At 38.0% G+C, this 22,162-nt stretch overlaps 1 protein-coding gene across 3 annotated transcripts in view; it reads right to left on the reverse strand.

The window, feature by feature from the left end:
• Acvr1 (activin A receptor type 1) overlaps positions 1-22,162 on the reverse strand; it is an 89,844-nt gene that overhangs the window by 57,565 nt on the left and 10,117 nt on the right. The window contains exon 2 of one of the 3 annotated variants that reach the window (XM_015479200.2): positions 7,438-7,725. Coding sequence is in view for 1 of the 3 variants with exons in the window: in XM_048812297.1 (XP_048668254.1) it covers positions 5,180-5,241 (62 nt within the window). In the remaining 2 variants the exon portion in view is untranslated. Of the gene's footprint in view, positions 1-5,179; positions 5,448-7,437; positions 7,726-22,162 lie in introns of those variants that run through there. The other 2 variants (XM_015479199.2, XM_048812297.1) reach the window with 2 other exon arrangements.

Genomic DNA, 22,162 nt, shown 5'->3' on the forward strand with positions numbered 1-22,162 from the left:
CTTAGTGGTCTTCCCCCCCACCCACCCAACTAGAATGTGATTAATAGAATTGTCTCACAATTTAGCTTGAAATATGCTTTTGCCAGTCGAGCAGCTAAAGCAGAATCAGATAATTGTGGTATGACTCAACAAACGCACAGCTGTTCATTTAAATATATCCATCAAAAGTATAAATACGATCATGAGAAAGAAAGGGAGCCATGTACCAGGGTCAGTGCACAAGTTGAACGGGTTAGCATCCAAGTAACCACAACAGAAAACAAGGAGGAGATGGGGCAGGAGACAGGAAGAGATTCTAGAGGAATACTGTATGGGGGGAAAACAAAAAAATCAAAAAAGATGTGACCCACGGGAAATACTCACTGACCTAAATACAGCAACAATGCTAAGAGAAAAACTAATTGCACTGTATTAAATGAGGAGAAAAAAATGAATTTTAAAAAATAGACAATGGTCCCCAAGTAGGGAGGTATAAAGCCTACAGGGTAGAAATCAATGAATCTTGTTTATAAAAACAAAGACCCCCCACCCCACACAAAGCAGAGGAAGACAAGAACAGGATTCTCGCCTCCCTCCTAGTACACACACATGGCCTTGATACACTATGATTATGAAATCATCATGGAAATGTGGGATTACCTCCAACAGACCCATAGTACAGATGGTACCCAAGTTAATACTTTCAACTATATGCTGATAAGAATGTGATACACAGACTTGGAATTTTGAACTTTTCTGGACTAGCGATGTACCCAACTCTCCTCTCTGGATGCACAGAGCAGCAGCAAGCTGCCACTCCCATCAGCCCTGCAATCTTGAGGACAAACCACCGCGGGCTACACTGGACTGTGGTGCTCAGCTGTGATGTTGGTTGGGTTAGGCACATTACATGCATTTTCAAAGTGCATTATTATCAATTTATAGTGGATTTCGTGGGACATAACCTCATGGTAAGTTGGGGAACATATGCACATAACTTAATAATGGGAAACCTCTTTTGAAGGTCTTACACATTAAGGACAGTCGTTTGCATGGCGCAAGGGAATGAAGAAAAAAAAAACTAAGAACACTGGGGTGGGGGGCTCTTTCCAGCACTGCAGACCCCATTCCTTCCCCCTTCCTTAGGCATGGGTCATAAGGCCCAGAAAGAATCTGAGAAGCAGAGGCACAAAGATCTTGATCCTTTCCAAATACATTATTCAAAATGCTAATAAATGAAAAAGGATCTAATTTATTACGATGATTTCTAACTTTTCTCTCAACCAACAAAGTCTCCTTCCAAAAAAAATAAAACAATTGCCGAGGCAGTGGAGGAATGGAAGCCCATGTGTAGCCTGACTACTCAGCCGTCCTGCACTGAGAGCCATTCCTATTCTCTCCACTTATAAGCAACCTCTCTTATATTATCACAAGTGTCAATAAAATTCAACAATTACTACCTGAGGGGTAACTGAGTCAGGCCCAAGTCCTCCCCTATCTATCTGCTTCATAAAGAGCCATTTACACTGGTTGCCCCCATCACCCTTGTTAGGCCTCAGTCCACAGTGTTCTGCTCAGTCAACTTGCTGCAACAACCCCTCACTAAGGCAGGGACTCTTCTCAGTCCATCCATTGTCTTGTCAGACTCACAGAAAAACTTCCATAACACACAGATTACCCACTCCCAAGAAGCAATGATCTGTGATGAGGCCCAGGAACCCTCCACCCTCCAGCAATTCACGTGATGCTGAGAATGACGAAAGGTCTCACTTGTGCATAATGCAGGATGGAGTCATCGATAACTCCTGTCTTCCCTTGAACTCTTCCCTAGCTGAGAACCACAGGCCCCACTCTCCAGTGTCTTTAATGCTTTGTTATGTCTAAGGTTCTCTGGATGTGGATTCCTCTTCCGCCACACATCCTTAAATCGTGACACCTCAGTCTCCTCTTCTTCTTACTCAAGGTGCTATTCATGTTCTTAGATTCAAGTTCCACTGTAGACCACCAGGCTCAACCATTAAGTTGAAAATGGAATCACCCCCAGATCTTTCCTTCCTTATTACCTTCTTCCCCATGTATTCTTGTCTTTTTACCACTTATAAAATAAACGTTTAAAATTTTTATTATAGATATTTCAAGTCACATGGAAATAGAAAATATGATCAATGCCAGTTTTTCACATCATTTCAAAAAACAAAACAAAACAATAAGCTGACCCCAGTTCCAAAAGAATTCAATTTTATATCTTCTATTCTGCCTGTTTTTTTTCCCCTGAGGTATTTTAACCATAATCCCAATGTCATATCATGTTTCCCACAAATTCTCTAATAGGTAAGTACTGCTTCTAAACATAAATGCAAATCCAACATCTCACGTAACAAAGTTAAAATTATTCTTCCTCCAAATATCATATACCAGCTAATCAGTATTTACATCTGGTGAATTTCCAACTATAAAAACCTCCCCCAAGGAAAGAAGATTGGGATAGTATAAAAAGATAAAACCATTCAGATCCACTTTCAGGTCTCATAAGTAGTATCTCAGTACTGTGACATCTTTGAGAATACTGTGCATACAATGTGGGTGAAAGTAAATGAGTAACTGGGGTCTTTTCTTTTTTTCTTTTTGGTAGTAGTGGGGAGTTTGAACCCTGGGGCCACGAGCACACACATGCACGTCAAACACTCAACCACTAAGTTACATTCACAGGTCCTTCTAATTTTTTGTTCTGAGACAGGATCATGCCAAGTTGACTAGGCTCGTCTTGAAATTGTGATCCTCCTGTTTCACCCTCTAGAGTCACTGTGATTAAAGGCATGCACTACCATGCCTGGTCATTCCCTATTATTTTTGAGAACCAGAAATCCCTATGTGGACTAAAGGAGATATAGATGCAACACCGAAAAGATTAAGTAAAAACCTTTTAATCTGAATTTGAAGTATCAGCATTAAGTAATTTCTATACATACTTCATTATTGAACTTCAAAATATTGACCCATCTAGTAGCAGTGAGCACCCCTGGTACCTACACTGTGATGTTAAAATGCCACTTTCCACTTAAATTAGGATAACAAGTTGAATTGAATCATGAGGATAGAATCATCAAAAACCACCCAATAATAAACAAAGTCAAATGTCTGAGTCCTTCAACAAACTGGGGGGAACAGAGAACTGGAGAGAGAAACCTGATAAGAAATTTTTTTAAAATGTGCAAAAATAAACTATAATGCTAAATGTGAACACCTGGGTGATAAAACTATAGAGAAAGGCAAGAAAGCAATTACTATAGAGAATATACTCCTTCATGAACTGTATAGAGGTCACACAAAAAATTCACTTTATAATAATTAATAAGTTGTTGCTTGAGTAAATTTGTTTTATTTTTCAATTAAAAGTCAAAGACAAAAGCTAAATATGTGCTGTGACACACAGAGACTGAGCAAGCAATAAGTACTGTGTGTCATATACAGCATGTGCAAAACTTTGCCCCGATTTGTATGTTCCTGTTTATGCAATAAACTTCTGAAATATTAACCCTTCCTTATCTTTAAACTAAGGAAAATTGTTTTTCAAATTCCAAGTTGGTTTTTAGTAGAAGAGAGAAATAAATGTTGGTTTCCTAGTCAGAATCAAAAATCATGTATTTAACAACATCATATAAGTTGTTCCTTCCTTCTCATCTATTTCAATTATATAAGTCTCATTGGTCAGAGGAGACAAAAAAGAGTCTCAATAAGTGTTTCCCCAAATAATTACACAACACTAACACCAAATAAGAAAAACTAACATCTTAAAGGTTTGAACCCTCTCCAACAAAGTTTATCTATACAAAATCCCAATAATAACAGGTTTTATTCTTGGAAGAAGGGAGTGGACTACAATAGAAGCTTTTCTCAAAGAAAAGTTGGAACTATTGATTAAAACTGTAAGACTGGGTAACACCAGTACTGAGAGCCATGGGACAGCAGGGTTGGAGACCCAAGGGCAAGACAGGGGAACTAATAGTGACAGAGCAGCAGGAGGGTATTGGAATGCTAACCAATATGGTAGAGATTGCTAATTTTCTACTAAAATTCTTTCTTCCCTTCTTTCTGGATATCCGGTGACCACCAGAGACAGCAATTCCCTGCCTCTTTTGCAGCTAGATTGCACCGATTGTAAGTTCTCACTAACATAAGCTGCAATGGTGCCTGTAACTTCGCATCACTTATCCCAGATAAGAGCATGAAGATAACCAGAGTGAGCGATTACTAAACCAACAGGACAGAAGGAACCTGAATCTCAGGATGACCAATAGATATGGGCTGTCCTGCTAATTTGTTTTGCTCAGACTAGAATTATTAAGTGAGGAAAAAAAATATAGACTTCTGTGTTCTTTGAACCACAACATATTTCAGTCCCTAGGTTACAGCAACTTAGCTTTATTGTAATTAAAAGGGCACCTCGGAAAAAATTAGGTTGGATCACACCTAACATTCCAGATGGATCAAAGATTTAAATCTGACAAAATAACATGACCAGGAACCAGGAGATAGGTTCTTAAGTCTGTAACTGGAAAAAGTCTTTGAACTGTGATACGAAAGTCTGAAACCACAAAAAGACTGATTATATATTTACTTCTACAAATCTATTTGTTCATCTTTTATTGAATATCTCCTCCAACAGGATGGAAGTTTCAAGGAGCAAGAGCTAGGGTCTGTTTTCTTACTATATAGTCAGGTGCCTAGAACGAGTTCCTAACACGCAAAAAAAAAAAAAAAAGAAAGGCATTTAATAAATACTTGTTGAGTGAATAAATTGGCAAATTTAACTATTTAAGATGTTTAATAGTCAGAACATCAAAATTATTTGCCTTTATACAAATGACCACCTGGGGAAAAATATAAATAGTTCATATCACAAGGAGAAAAAAGGAAGCTATAAGCTGATAATAAAAAGCAATATTTTCATAAGAAGTCAATATTCTGATAATAAAAATCAAAAACTGTTATAGCTTGGATATATGGTATCCCCAAAAAACTCATGTGTGAGACAATACAAGAAAGTTTAGAAGTGAAATGATAGGATTATGAAAGGCTTGAACTGATCCATATATTAATCCACTTGAATGGATTAACTGTTGGTAGGTAGGCAGGTAGGGCCTTGTGGCTGGAGTAGGTAGATCACTGGGGGTATGACTTTGAGGTATATATTTTGTACCTGGTAAGTAGAGCTCTTTTTGCTTCCAGAGTGTCATGTTCTGAGCTGCTTTCCTCCACCATGCCCTTCTGCCATGATGTTCTGCCTCACCTTAGTCACAGAGCAATGGAGTCAGCCATCTATTATCTGAAACCATGAGCCCCAAATAAAGTTTTCCTCCTGTAAAAGTGTTCTTGACAGGTCTTAAGGTCACGGTGGCAAAAAACAAACAAACAAAAAAAAAAAAAAACTGACTAAAACAATAACCCAATGGGAAAACAGACAAAGACATAAGAATAAAAGGTACAGATCTAGAAATATAATGTCTTTTAAACTTACAAAAAGATACTCAACATCAATCAAAATAAGAAAAATGGAAATAAAAGCTACACTAAACTCACCTTTTAAACCCAGTAATTTGGCAAAAAAATAACCTATCAGTTTAGTAATCATACTGTGATTGGCAAAGATATGAAGAAGTGACATTCTCATCCATTTCTGGCGAAATCTTAAACTTTCAAGCTGTATGAACAAGCAAAATGGCAATAAATTTCTACCAAAATTAAAATGTATGTACCCTTTGACCCTTCAATTCTACTAGAAATGGATCCTACAGAGTCCATTTGACTCGTGTTTGAAATGATGTATATAAGAAGTTATTTTCTATAGCCCTGTTCATGATAATAAATACTGGAAATGATCTATAGGTCAATCAATATGGAACTGGTTAAATAAATTATAGCATGTCTTTACAGGAGAACATATGGCATTCACTGAAAATGAATGTGGCTTTAATAGGGAAGAATTTCCAAAAAAACATTATTCCAATGCAAAAAAAAAAAAAAAAGATGCAAAACTTTATATATTCTTAATCTGTGTAAAAAGAATGAGTAACTTATAGTAGGATATATATTTATATATTATACATGGTCTGAAATCTCTGAAAGAAAATTGTAACAACAGTTTCCCAGGGTAACTGGGTACTTGGGGAAAAGGGAGACTTATTTTTTACTGCACACTCTTGTGTCTTTTAAATTTTGTCTACACTGATTACATTACTTTTCTAAAAATAAATACTTTACACAATAACAAAAATACAAATATCCATTGCCACTATTAGATATCTGAAAGCTTCTCTAGTGATTCTCACTGTTAGTCACATTAGGAAACAACTGAGCTAAATAAATTTAACCTTGTTTCATAATTAAGAATCACAGGGTTAGCAATTAACTACAGCCTCATCTTCTCTTCCTTCCCCTCAAATAAACAAATATACAAAATACAGTCGGTCTCTTAATGCCATCCCCATTACTCATGACTTCCTCTTAAAACTAATCCAACCTCACACCAGCTTATGGGCAGGAAAGTACTTCAAAATGCTCAAAGGATGGTAGCCAGAACTAACAACCATGCTTCTATATCAACACAGCCTCCTAAAAATGAAAATTTGACATAACTGATATATCAGCAACAGCCTAAAGCAGCGCATCATCTGCCGTAGAAAATATAAACTCATGTGGTTAATGACTCCAAGTCTAGTGTCAACACTGATTTGTTCCCTAATGTGAAAGGCCTCCCCTCCCCCACCTCCTTTAAGTTATAGGCTAGAACATTAGTTATTATTATTATTATTATTACAGCCAGGTAAGGAATACTAAACAGGCATTACTTACACTGAAATTGAATTCTGCTTGGAAGGAAAAAGGTCCACAGTATATCAAATGGAGGGGAAAAGTAAGGTGTAAAACAAAATGTGTAATCATATTTCATCAATTTTTAAACATAACTAATAAATAAATTTTACTTATATGTTAAAAAAATGTCTTCATAAAAAGATTCACCTAGGCACAGTTGCACACACCTGTAATCCCAGTGTACCAGGACGCAGGAGGATGTCAAGTTCAAGGTCAGCCTGGACAAATTAGTAAGACCCTGTCTAAAAATAAATAAATAAATAAGGGCTGGGGATGAAGCTTAGCATAGAGTGCTCCTAAGTTCAAACCCCATTACCACAGAGAGGGAAATAAGCGTGAGAAGAAAAAAGTAAATATTGTGGCCCTATATGGTGAAAAGAATGGCAGAAACATTTTTATATGTAGGAGAAATGTTGGTGGTATTTGAACAACTTAGCCAAAGTTAAAGACCAAAGGTGTAGATCCATCACCCCAAAAGCTTACCGTCCAGACAATGCAAGAACAAAAACTAGTAGGCTGACTCTAATTTTCTAACATTGGATTCATATAAAGCAACAAAATAATCATCTATGGCAAAGAAATTACCCTGTAAATCTGATCTCTGCCAAACAGCATTAAAAGAGGTGATCTGTTGAAATGATTGTACAGCCGGCTCTGGCTCTGGCTGCGCTGCTTGGAGAGGTCTGAAGAAAAGCTGACTCAGCTACCTTAAAGCTGGCTCCTGGTCACATCTGCCCACAGTCCTTCAAGCAGAGCACCCTCCTTTAGAGCTTCACTGGCCGTGTTCCCTGGGAGGTGCTCCTGGAGTCCTCTGGAGTTAGGAGCTCTCTAGCAGTCTCCCTATGGCAATGCGATGCTCAGGAACGCTCAGGGCTGCAGAAGGAAAGAAAGAAAATTTTGTAGCTGAGCAGAAGAAAATTCTGTAGTTGTGAATGTGCTGGCTAAAGAGAAGTACACAACTTGACAAGTTTTTCAACTGGGATCACGAAACAAAAGCTGACTTACAAGTGAAATATGAATGGAAAAGTTTGAAAACATGGATATGCAGTGTGTTGATGTCAAGCATTTTTAGAAATGACACAAACCCAGTTAAGAGGTTAGTAAATTTCAAACTCAAGTTCCTTCAAAGTCCCTATGTCACGTGCTCAAGACCATTACAGAAAAGGAAAAAAAAAATCAAACAAAAACAATGACAATGTATACTAATTATTATGTGCACTTGTCTGAGTAGTACAGTAGTACAAAGGACAGAATGAAAAGAAGTTGTCTTCACTTTCCAGACCCATGGTCCTCCCTGGAGACACTGGTAAACCAAAGTCACCAATTTCTTGAGAAACTTGGAAATATCTGGTTTTGTTCCATTTCAAGCAACATTCTCAGTAGTCGATATCTAGTTCAAAGACTTGTAAAACAATGGTGTGGAAGGAGCTCAGAGTGGAAGGGAAGAGGTCCTCCAGATAACTAACCAAAAACAAAAAGCCACCCAGGCTCCCTCTTCCTTTAGAAAGACTTGAAAAACATCACCATTTGCCAAAGGAAGAGGAAATTTTTATTAAACCCAAACTTTCCTATTTAAATCCTTAAAAAACACAAAGTGCTGAATACCCTAACTCGTTTTGGAAAACATCATCTTTTTCTTTTTTTTTTTTTATAACCTCAACGAACATTTTGCCAAGAAACTTTTCATGGAAATAAATCTAAGCAGAAAGCAAACCCAAAATACAGCATCTCTAAGTAATTATGTGGAAAAGAAAATATTCCCAGTCACCCTGGAATTCAAGGGAAAAGTTTTGTAGATAGTATCAAAACATCCCTTGCTTCAGCTTAAACTGAGACTCTCCATCTATTGGGAAAAAAAAAAAATCTAGACACGTAAAAGACACAATAAAAAAATACACAATAAAAAGGCCTCTTCGCAGAGAGGTCAACCAGAAATGTGCCATTTTCATCCATCATTTAGCAAAGGTAAAGAGTAAAACTCCATTCCTAAAGTGGACGTCCTTACAAACTCTTCTGCTGAGCAGCACCCACAAACCCTTGAGTTTCCAAACAAACTATTGAAATACTAGTATTTTTCAAGATCATAGGGCCAGGGAAGCTTGGTAGATTTCCCACCAAGGGTGGTTTCCTCCTGGCCAACAACTAGCTTTGTTTTAGGAGTAGGCCATTGTCACTAGCTCTCCTGCCTAGGGTCAACTGTGTGTAAAGTCACACGCACACACTTTATCACTGGGAGATTTAGAGAAGTAAAAAAAATTTTTAAACACTAGTGTATATTTTTCTGATTTTTTCAGATTCTCTGCTTAAAACAAAAACAAAAACAAAAAAACAGAGAATGACCCCACCCCCCACCCCATCGACTGCTAGAGATTAAGTCCAGGGCCTTGAGCATGCTAGGCCAATGTGCACCACTGAGCTGCACCCCCCTTTTTAATTTTACCCCAGCCTCATCTTCACTACACAGAATTCCTTCCCATCCTTCAAGACAGTTTCCAGTTCTCCTGCCTCTGTTTAGCCTTCTTCAAACATATTTTCCAGATCTTTCTCATTCTGATTTTCTGGTATTTATATTCTATATGACTCAACCTGACACTCAGTTCTCTGCCATGAACTAGGTTCATCTCAAAATCAATTTGAAGTTAGGTGAAGATTACGTATTATTCTTCTGTTCATTCCTCCTTCATAGTACCTAGCAGAGAGTTGCTATTCGAGAGTTATTGTATAAAAATCAAATCTGAAAACTAAATATAATTTAGTTTTAATTTTTTATTCTTTTTTACTTATACATGACAGTAGAATGTATTTGACATATCATACATACAATGGAGTACAATTTCCCAATTTGTGGTTCTACATGATTTAGTGTTACAATGGTTGTGTATTCATGTATGAACACAGGAAAGTTATGTCCAATTCATTCTACTCTCATTCCCATCCTCCTCCCTTGCCCTCACTCCCCCCTATCCAACCTGGTGTGCCTCCACTCCCCCCCCACACACACACATATTGTGAGCCAGCATCTGCATATCAGAGAGAACATTCTGCCTTTGGTTTTTTAGAACTGGCTTATATCACTTAACATGATAGTCTCCAATACCATCCAGTTACTGGAAAATGCCATAATTTCATTCTTTGTGGCTGAGTAATATTTCATTGTGCATATGTACCACATTTTCTTTATCCATTCATCTGTTGAAGAGCAACTAAGTTGGATCCATAGCTTAGCTACCGTGAATTGAGCTGCTACGATGGGGCTGCATCACTGTAATATGCTGATTTTCAGTCTTTGGGATAAAACCTAGAAGTGGGATAACTAAGTCAAATGGTGGTTACATTCCAAGTTTTCTGAGGAGCCTCCATATTGATTTACAGAGTGGTTGCACCAATTTGTAGTCTGATTGTTAGTGGTATTCTTTTAAGAGAGAAAAAGAGAGAGAGAGAGAAAAAAAATCTTTTTTTTTTTTTGTTTTTTGTAGATGGACACAACACAATGCCTTTATTTTTATGTGGTGCTGAGAATCGAACCCGGGTCGCACCCATGCTAGGCGAGCGCTCCACCGCTGAGCCATAATCCCAGCCCTGTATTCTTGATAATTGCCATTCCGACTAGAATGAGATGAAATCTCATTCTAATGTTAATTTGCGTTTCTCTAATTGCTAGAGATATTAAACCTTTTTTCATATATTTGTTGACCATTCATATTTTTTTTTCTGTGAAGTGTCTATTCAGTTCCTTTGCCCACTTATTGAGTTATTTGGTTTTTTTCCTGTTTTTCTGAGTTCTTTATATATCCTGGAAATTAATGCTCTATGTGAGGTACATATAGTAAAAATTTTCTGCTATACGGTAGTTTCTCTATTCACATTCTTGATTGCTTTCTTTGCTGTGAAGAAGCTTTTTATTTTGATACCATCCCATTTGTTGATTTTTTATTTAACTTCTTGTGCTTTAAGAGTCTTATTTAAGAATTTGGTTCCTAAGCCAACAAGATGGAGATTTGGGCCAACTTTTCTTCTAGTAGGTGTTCAGTCTCTGGTCTAATGCCTACGTCTCTGATCCACTTTGAGTTGAGTTTTGTGCAGGGTGAGACATAAAAGTATAATCTCACTTTGTTACATATTGATTTCCAGTTTTCCCAGCACCATTTGTTGAAAAGTCTGTCTTTTCTCCAATGTATGTTAATGGCGCCTTTGTCTAGTATGAAGACAGAGAGAAAAGCGTGTGATACTTGTCTTTCAGAGTCTGGCCTATTTCACTTAATATCATGCTCTGCAGTTCCATCCATTTCTTTCAAATGACATATTTTTGTTCTTTAGGGTTTGTGGGTTTGTCTCTGTGTCTTCTACTCTGTACAACTAGTCTTGTCTGTATGGTGCCAATATCATGTCTTTTTTGTTACTACAGCTCTGCAGTATAATTTAAGGTCTGGTATTATGATGCCTCCTCCTTCACTTTTCTCACTGAGGATTGCTTTGGCTATTCTGGGCCTCTTATTTTCCAAATGAATTTCATGACTGCTTTTTCTATTTCTATAGAACCTTAATAGGAACTGCATTAAATCTGTGTAGCACTTTTGATAGTATGAGCATTTTGACAGTATTAATTCTGCCTGTCCAAGAACATGGGAGATCTTTCCATCTTCTAAGGTATTCTTCAATTTCTTTCTTTAGAGTTTTATATTTTTCAGTATAGAGGTCTTTCACCTCTTTTAACATTTGTTTTAAAATTTATTAAGATCTCAACTAACCCATGGATAAATGTCAAAACTGGTGATGTATTACATGAAAGAAAGTAAAATAAGAGCTGAAATACTGAATGAATTCTGAATACTTAAACTCTCCAAATAGTCTACTTAGGACCCATGTCCCTACAAATACCTTTGAAGTCAATCAGCAAGTTTGGCAGACCTCATAGGTAATAGAAAGCAATTATGTTCAAAATCCCAAGAGCGGTTTAAAAAATGAAAACAAAATAATTTTCAAAACTCATGCACTAATTAAAATCAGTACTATAAGATACATATCTATATAACAAACTTCAGCAGCCTAGCACTAGACTTTCATTGACCTAAGCTTTTTCCAAAAATTTAGCCAACATATTTGTTTGGTTATGGAGTTTTAATTATTGGCAGCTGGTGAAGCTGTATAAAAACTTGACCCATAAAGGTCAAAAGCACATTCCTCTGAGGGGGTAGAGGGAGACTATGAGGGAAGGGAAAAGAGAAGTCAGTCCAATTCTCTAGCTCCAATTTTGAACATTTAACATTGTAGTACATTTTCCATTAGTTCAGTTCAAAAGAAAATTGCACAGATTCCTAAAAGCTATAATATGATGGGACCTGAGGAACAGGCAAGCATACAAAGTACTTATACCCAATCAAGTTCTCGGCAGTCAACACAGCAGATGAGCAACAGAAACAAATCAACAACAACAACCAAAAAAAAAAAAAGGACAAATTTTCTCAACTTTGCAGTAATAACCGCATCCTTAGCTTCTAGAAATTGTGGCTTCCATATATTGCAAATCCCTGTCCTTGCTGGAACCATCCCACACCTTTCCGCTCTGTCCCCACAGTCCCGTCATCCAAACCAACCGTGGTGCAGAATTACCATGGTTGGAATTACCAGTACCCAAAATCACTCTAAGAAGTGGGATATGGGATGTGGGATAAAGAAAATGTGGTGAATATACAAAATGGAGTTTTATTTCATCATAAAAAAAAAAACAAAAATATGTCATTTGAAATAAAATGGATGGAACTGAAGAGCATGATATTAAGTGAAACAGGCCAGACTCTGAAAAACAAGTATCATATGTTTTTCTCTCATATGTGGATGCAATGAGGGAAAAGTGAGATCTTATGAAAACGGAAAAAGATCAGTAGGGGAGAAGAAGTGATTAAAGGGAGGAAGGGTGGAGGGAGTATTGGAGAGTGAAATTGATCAAATTATGTTATATGAATGTACAAATATGCCACAATGAAACCACTATGCTGTATAATATGTAGCAATAAAAACTTTTTTTAAAAGAGGAATCCTCCTAAACCATAGTAAAACACTAAAAGCAAGGAGAAAAATATAAACAAGCCAGAAATAGTGGTACACTCCTGTAATCCCAGCTACTTGGGAAGCTGAGACTAGATGATCTCAAGTTCAAGACCAGTGTTAGCAATTTAGCAAGACACTGTTCAGTGGAAGAGAGCTTACCTAACACGTGCAAGACCCTGGATTCAATCTCCAACACTTAAAAAAAAACAGAAAGAAAGACTGGGCATGGTAGTGCACCCTATAATGCCGGGGATTAAGAAGGCTGAGGCAGGAGAATCACAAGTTCAAGGCCAGCCTTGGCAACTTAGTGAGACCCTGCCTCAAAAATTAAAAATTGAAATGAATAGAGTTGTAGCTCAGTGGCAACATACTCTAGAATCCAATCCCCAGGACTAGCCCCCCAAAGGAATAAAATTATGCAAAACTTTTTTATAAAGTGGGATTATGGTACAAGAACATGGACTCCGGAAGCAAACTAAACTTTCAAACGTACTAAATGTGATCTTCACAGATCATTTAACCTCTATGAGTTTCAGTTTCCTTTTTCATGAAACAGGATAAACACCTTCATCTTTGAAAGTTACTAATAATCATTTAGTGAGTCCCTTCATTCCAGCTAACCACATAAATAGCACTGTCTGACTTAATCTAACAATGAAACTGAAAGGAACATTGTTTTCTTATACAGAAAACATAAAATGTTTTCTGTATAAGAAAACAATGTTCAGACAGGTTTAATTAAGAGTCACAGTTTTTTTAGTTAGTGGCAAAACCAGAAATCAGCCCATATTTTTCTGACTCCAAAATTCTGTGCTCCTAATTACCACCAAGTTAAACTGCCTCTTGACTAACTACTGAACTGACACTCAAAGCAGATATTCTGAATTCCCTTCCTTGCCTTCCATCCTTTAGGATAATTGAAGGGGTAAAGTATCATGGTTAAAAAAAAAAAAAAAGCATAAAACATACCAACCCCAACAATAACTCAAATTATTTGAAGATACCACAAATGTTCTCTTGTTCTGACTCCAAAGTAATATTGGTAAAACCAATATCGTAAATGTTGAGTATCCTTCAATACTAATCCTGACTGCAGACATCTGTCTATGTGGGGAAACAGGCCGGATCTATTAGTCATTCTAAAGAAAGGTGATGGGATCACCAGCCAGTTTCCAAGATTCCTGACTCCTAATGGAAACAAAATATGTCAGATGCCATAAACACTGATAAATCTGGGGACATCACAGGTTGGGATTGGGGACACATGAAGCTGGGAAAGACCAGTACTGATTGATGTAAAGTACAGATGAGGTATAGCAGCTCCCTGACTCTAGGAGTTTCCAAATTCTCAACAATTATTAATCTTTGGATTTAGGGGGTAAGAAATGGGAATTCCCGAAAATATATTACTGCTAAAATACTTCCAAAACAAGCCAAGTGCAGGGGCACATGCCTGTAGACCAGTTACTCAGGAAGCTGAGTCAGGAGGGTCATTCGAGCCCAGGAATTTGAGGCTAGCCTGGGCAACATAGTGAGACCCTGTCTCAAAAGAAGAAGAAAAAAAAAACTTCTAAACATTCTTTACTAATCATTCATTATGAATATCTAAAAACTTTGCTAAATAAGAAACAGCAAGCTTAGTGTATTTACAAAGAACGGTGGCCTATAGTAAATATTAAAACCTGAAAAATGCCCCCAAACATTACTGGATAGTATTCCAATAGCAGGCAAAATCCAGCCCAGTCTGTTTTTATAAATAAAAGTTTTATTGGAACAGGCACACTTGTTCATTTTACGTATAGTCTATGTCTGCTTTCACACTGAAATGGCAGGGTTGATAGCTGTGACAGAGTCCGTATGGCTTGCAAAGCCTAAAATATTTACTATCTAGCCCTTTACAGAGAAAGTGTGTTGACCTCTGCAGTAACCTACATTCAAATCTACAAGAAAAGTTCACAGTAGTACACAGAATCCCAAGTTGAAACTGCCAACTCAGACTTATTTTGCTTCTGAAACTTATTTCTTGGAATACCACCCATAGGATTTGTATACAGTAAGCTTTGCATATAAACTTATTTTATTTGCAAGGATGACTCACTACCAGCAGTAACAGACTGGGCCACAAACACCCATTTATCCCAGCAATAGCTACAAGCAATCATGACCAATTCTCTCCCACATGTTCCTATCCTGCTCTGACTCCAAGACATGTCCTTCTTAACCTTCAGCTCCACGGGTCACCTTTTTCTGTTCTTGCTTTCAACTTGCTATCAGTTGACTCTTTCTAACCTACTACTGTCTCTATGTTGACTGTTTTAACTCTCACAGGAGAATTATAACCCTTTTTCCCATTTACCTGATAACTGATTGTTCTGAAGGGTTGAAAAAACATACAGAGTACATTTTGTAAGAAATCCTGGGAAAGAATTCGACCATAGGAATACTAATCTCTAATCAGGTGCATATCTAGATACTGAGTACTACTCAAACTCACTGGACTTTTAAAGAATAAGGAAAAAGTGTTGAGGAGGACAGGCAGGATATGAGAAAGAATGATATCGCCCGGATGTTTTCAGGAAAAGATTAAGGTCTCACAAGCCTAGGGAGAAGACAGGCCAAAGAAAAGATTTAGTGAAGGGGGGCTTTCCTGACAGTTTGGCCCCAGTGACAGGATTTAAGACCCAAATATCAGAGCACCTTACCCCTCTAGAATTTAATGTATAATTTGGCTGAGATGAGAGGGACCCACTGTGGATTACTTAATTACTAAGTATAATTAAGTAACAGACTCTACTTCTGAAGATAACCTGCTTATACTTTGTAACCTCAAAACCCTCCACTGAAGTGGTTTGGCAGTCCATCAAAATCCCTTTCATTTGGCCAGCCAAAGACTCATTTATTTGTGCCAGAAATACAAAGTAAGAGGATCAAGGATGAAACTTGAGGGAACAAAGGCAGTGGGCCATAGTAGACAAAGGGAGTTCCAGGCCGCACCAGAGCCCTGGGCTGAATCCCAGCCCGGCCAGCCACCAGTCTCGAGAGCTTGAGCCAACCGTCCACGCAGCAGCCTCCCGCAGGCAAGCGGGCACCATGACGTCCCTGCAGAGCTGCCACAGGTGATGAGCATGGCATACAGTCGTGCTAATGAATGGTAGCTATTATTATAAACTCAATATTTAAGGAGTAAAAAGAGGAGACAGTGGAGATGACTAAGGCTGAATTATTAGGTTGAATCATATGCAATGACTGAGATTTGACCATTCTGACTCACACAAATTGCAATTTTAAATAAGTATCATCAAGGGTTCTACAGGGAAGCCTGGAAAACGGAAATATGAACGACTAACAGTGCCCAAACTCACTTCTCCACCAGTGGCAGCTTAGAAGGATTTATAAGACACCAAATAGGAAGGCCACAGGCTAAAACAGAATTTCCCCAGAGCTACCACCTCACCAGATATGCGGGTGACTTCAGAGAAGAGGCAGATCCTTCAAAGACAGAAAGACAAAGCAAGCACTTCCCACCCACAGGGAACCCACAATTCACTCCTTTCTCTCTTCCTCCCTAATTCCTGCTCTCTCATTTCTTTCCCTAAGAAAAACCAAACAGTGTCACTTGTAAATTAGTTTGGAAAGGAATTGGATATAGCACCTCTGGCCAACTGATGTCACTAACCACATAGCAACCCTTTCTACATGTCTTTTAGAGTAGTGGGAAGTTCAGTAAAGAAATCCAGTATTTCCATCATACCCCCCACACACACACACACATTTTCTTATACTTTCTTCATACCTGGGTGGTGTGTGTTGTATTTTTTAAATCCTGTCAGTGCTCTCCCAGTTAAGAGGTCTGTGGTTGATCCATGGAGTCAGGTCAAAGCCTGGGTGAGAATTTAATGCATACTTTGGCTGAGATGAAAAACTCATGATATTCCCCTAGGCCTCAACACAACTTGTTCTATTCCAGCTACCTCTTTATCTCAAAAAGGCTCTGAGTGAGGAATCAGCACCTTCAGTGGAGAAGGATTAAGAACTGGCAGAGGTAAGAAAGGAGCAACCTGTCATTTCTTCCATTCTCCCCAAACACCCCTAAACAGAACCAGACTTGAATGGCAATTAGATGGCTCTTCTCGGTGTGTTCAGTTCAGCACCTGTGTGTGTGTGTGCTTCCCAATCCAGCACCACTGCAGCACCCATACCTCCACAGCACCCATGTTTTAACTGTCACCTCACCGGAATGTGGTAATCCTCGATGATTACCCTCACACACAATGCCATCCAGGCTTTCATCAGCTCCTGATCTCAAAGCACTTTTACAAGAGTTTGCAGGGATGCCACCCACGGGGCTAGGACCAGATTTTCTGGTTTTTAATGGGGTGTCTGGCGTTTTGCTTCTCCTAAGCTTTACTCTGGGGTGCCTGTGTCTATTTACCTCACTACACAGATATTTAGCAAAGCTTCTATGAGGACCCTCTGGAAAATAGAGACTGTGTGTCCCACCTCCTGCTATATCTCCAAGTCTGGGCTATCATCATGCCAGATTGGTTTAAATATATATGGAATGAATGACATTTAAAATTACAGAAAAACCAAAAGCATTAACAATTGCAAATGCACAGTGGTTTAAAAAAAAATTCCTCTATCACTACATGGCTAAATTTCTTCCCAAGACTTCAATGCAAAGCAAGGAAGAAAAGGACAAAATATCCTTATTCCCACTTGCAAATATTTATGTCAGTTATCAACCTAAATAAACTTTTTACCAAATCACTCTCCCTAATTAAGTTTCAACAAGAATAAACTGAATACAAGTTAATCAACACTTTTTCTAATCGGTTGGTCGAAATTATCATCTATCTGCCCACAGGCAGAGAGGAATTCCCAAGGCTACTCCACCAACTGCTTACCCCTCACCAAGAGAACAAGGTAACAAGAAAAAAAAAAAAAATCCAATAAAGTTAAACACAAAATGAAAGGTGAACAATGTTTCACATGGCCTTGTTTTCTTGTTGTTATCGTGTGTATATATGTGTGTATGTATACTACTTAAGCATAATTATGTCAGACAAGCTGTGTATTTTGAAAGTACTTACCAGTCCTATAATGAGTTATCTAAAAAAAAACTAACCTTCAAGCTTCCTGATAAGAAAAATAGCCTCTTATGTATCTTTGCCTTATTATCTTTTATAATAATTGGGGATGTATCCCTTCCATATTAGGTAGTCAACAAACACTTGTTAACCTGTGAACACTTGAGTTAATAAAAGTAAAGACTGCGGACTTAGCTTAGTGGTAGAGTGCTCACCTACCAGGTTCGAGGCCCTGGGTTCAATTCCCAGCATGCCAACAACAACAAAGAAATTAAAGCCAAGTCAAGAATTTAGGTAAATTTTCAAAATCTGCTTCTATCATCAAAGTCCAATGGATAAAGCACTGAACACCCCTGCAATTTTGCTATGTGATGCTGGGAAGTCATTCACCCTCTCTGGTTTCCATTTCTAAATATAAACCGAGGACAGTGGCCTAGGTCACTAAGCTCCCCACTAGCTCAGAGATTTTCTGCTTAGACATTTCATTTGTCATTGCTACCAGGATTTATCAAGAATTATGCTAACAGGAAGGCCTATTCTTTAATTAAAGATGGTTTTAAAATCTACTCCTGTACTGAAATGGCACCCAACCTACTCAAGAAAGAAAAAAAAACTAAAAATATTTTTTCAATTATCAATAATTTGCTTGCCAATTGAAGGATAAATAATAAAATGCAGAAGAGAAGTAGTAAAACAATAGGTGTCCATCATGACCAAGAATTCAAGGGGCATAATACATACAGGTTTCCAAAACTAAAGTCATCACATCTATCTTAACCACTCCCCAAATGTGCTGATATTCACATATGTTCTAACCCCTAAAAAATGGAAGCACCCATTAACCTTGATAACCAATCCAGAAACTAAGTTCACCTTACAAAGCCCCCACTGCCTTTGACTCTCCCCACAGTGGTGCTCTGACAGACTCAGCTGTGGTCTCCCCCACATACCTGCCAACAGGGCAGTTGATCCGACCACTGCGCTGCCTCTCAGATGCTCACACCAACATTGATGACTCTGAATGTTCACAGCCTAGCCCAAGACATGTCCAATCTCACCAGGTCATCACCCCATAGGTCCCCTCACCCTAAATGCACTTTACAGCTCCCTGAGGACACCATGATCTTATTCACCTTCTGCCTTTGCACTTGTCTGTCTAAAATAGACATCTGGCAAATTTCTGTGCTTCAGAATCAAAGCTAGCATCACCTCCCAAAGACTCAACATAGACATTCTGTCTGAGATATATGGCCTCTCATCCAGCATTCCCACACTTAACTGTCACGGGCTCAAAGAGTACATTTCAATTTTTTGTTCTAACAAAAAAATCAAGTATGTGAACTCTTCACAGATAAGTAGTATTTTTCATTCTGAAGTATCAGAGATGTCTTAAAACCAATAGCTCCTTAATAAAATGCTGATATATGAATGGGTACATCCTAATGCTGATATATGAATGGGTACATCCTGATAATGGATCCAAAGCATAACAGGGACCTCTCCAAAACAAATATAAAAAAAAAATTGAAAAAAAGAGAAACAATTATGTTAATGGCAAAAAAGGAGGTACATCCACCTAGAACCTACTTTTAGTGTTGTAACAGCTTTTAATTCAAAGCAAAAATAAACAAATATCCAACCCTCCCCAAAACCTTAAGTTAAAGAGACTAAGAGAGATCTACAAGTATTTCTTATTTTATACAAAAAAGATAATGTGTAATATACACTCGACCTCAGCTTCCTACTCACTTACGTTTGAAAACAAAGAAATATTTCCTATTCCAGCACTTAAATCTTTTTTTTTTCTAAATTATACACATACACAGGGTAGGGGTGGGCAGGGGCTAAAGAATAATACTCAAGTACTATGCTAACAATATAATATTACTGAAAACTAAGAAGTTGTAAGTAAAAGGTAGGAGAGGAGATGCTTCATCTTACAAGAAAAATGTTTATTCCTTTCCCAGAAAATTATTCCTGAGGTGGTTACTTGGAGCTGGGCCCCATACAATTCCTGAGGCAGGGCTCTCACTCTCTGGCCTTCTTCCAGTTATTCTCAGTCCAGGTGAGTAAAAGGGCTACAGTACAGGGGGGATGTGTTCTCCCTCCTACAATGTTATGCTCTGGAAGTGTACCCCAAAAGCCCATGTGTTAAAGGCTTGGTCACCAGCCTGAGACGCTAGTGGGAGGTAGTGGACTGTTGAGTAGATAGAGCCTAGGAGAGGGAAGTTAGATCACTGGAGGTAGGCCTTTGAAGTGGATTTTGGGACCACAGCCCCTTCCTCCCTCTCTCTCTCTCTCCTTTTTGGCTGGCATGAGGTAAACAGGCCTCTTCCACCATGTGCTCCAGCCATGTTGCACTGGGCCGCCACAGACACAAAGCAACAAAGCCCAACAACCATGGACTGAAACTTCTGGAACTATGAGATAAAATAAACCTTTCCTTCTTTAAAGTTGATTGTGTCAGGTATTTCATCACAGCAACAGAGAACTGACAATTGTATTTATCTCCTTAAGAGTTCTCCCTACTTTGAGTATACGCTGTATTCGTTAACATACTTTGTCTCCAATCCATTTTTGTGGAAAAGAGGGAAAGCTGTGGAGTAACACAGCTTAGGAACTGAACCTCTGCCCGACACTCCCCAGGTACTGGATCATTATTGTGAGCCAGTAGCCCCATCTACAAAATAGGCAGACACCATGTACTTATCAGACTCCTGAGAACGCGCAAATCACCACCACCAAGCTCAGGCTGAGACAATTAACACGGGACAACTTCTAAGAAAGGATGCATTAAGTGATGGAAGAAAATAAAAGAGAAGACAAAACAACAGGAAGAATAATGGCAAGTGGAAGAGTCAGGACTAGAGCCAATCTACCTAGAATCAGGGAAAACCCCATCTGGAATCCTCTTGTGAGCTGTAATGATACTTTGGAGTGGGGTGATGTGGGTGGGTGGGTAGGGATGGGCCAGCTTCCAGAATTACAAGCTATTATCAAGACTTCATTATCTAAGATACCTGAATCTCTGGATTCCTTAACTCAAGTAATTTTATAAGGGTAACCACAAAGCACAGAGTTTTCCATACTTTAATCTCCTTGTGTCATTAAGCATTCAGTCCACTAATGGAATTACAGCCTCTTGATTTTGGTTACTATTAATTACAACACATAAGTTTTGCCCCCAGATTCATCTTTTATAGATAAATTCTATAAAATGAAAAATGTCTGAAGTTGATTGTGTTAGCACTCTTTTAATCACAGGCCTCAAGATTGCACACCTGTGACTAATTTACATCAGCACCAGTTGAAACATCAGCTTTTTGATCATTTGTGATATTGCCATCCTTTAGAAGCAACTTACCTGACAGTTAACACGAACAATGTATATTTACCATGATATCCCAAACTCCCAAGTGGATCAGAAATTCTAAAGTGAAATAAATTATTTTATTTTCTTCTTTCTTTTCTTCTGTACTGGGGAGCAAACCCAGGGCTTCACACAATCCAGGCAAGTGCTGTATCACCAAACATTCCCAGCCCAGAAATTAATTCTTCATAAACATTTTACACCATTCTTATCTAAAATATGCTTTGTTTGCCTAAGATTGATTAAAAGGATAAAAAGTATTTATTTATGTATAGATAAGTTTAGCCAAGAGCAATAGTGCACACCTATAATCCCAGACACATGGGAGGATCACCAGTTTGAGGTAAGCGTTAGCAACTTAGCAAGACTATTTAAAAATAAATAAATAAATAAGAAGTAAAAAGGAGCTGGGAATGTAGCTTAATGGTAAAGTATCCCTCAGTTCAAGCCCTAGTACCACATCCAAAATTTAAAAAAATTAATTATATATTTATATATATATATATATACATATATACACACACACACACACACATGCACGTTTTATTACATACATATAAAATTTATGCATGTATATGTACTTTGTATAGATACATATGCATTCATAAAACAAACTTTATGACATACATGATCTAAAAAATAAAAAAAAATCAAGGACCACAGATATAATTCAGTAGTTTAGCACTTGCCTAGCCCTTGTGAGGCCCTGGTGTAATCTTCAGCACTATAAAAATAAAATAATAAAAAGAAATTCAAGAAAAGCTTTTTGCCAGTCCTATGTTCCCCTGAGCAGAAGAGACAC

Source organism: Marmota marmota, unplaced genomic scaffold (genome assembly GCF_001458135.2).
Source record: "Marmota marmota marmota unplaced genomic scaffold, marMar, whole genome shotgun sequence".
Taxonomy (NCBI): Eukaryota; Metazoa; Chordata; class Mammalia; order Rodentia; family Sciuridae; genus Marmota; species Marmota marmota.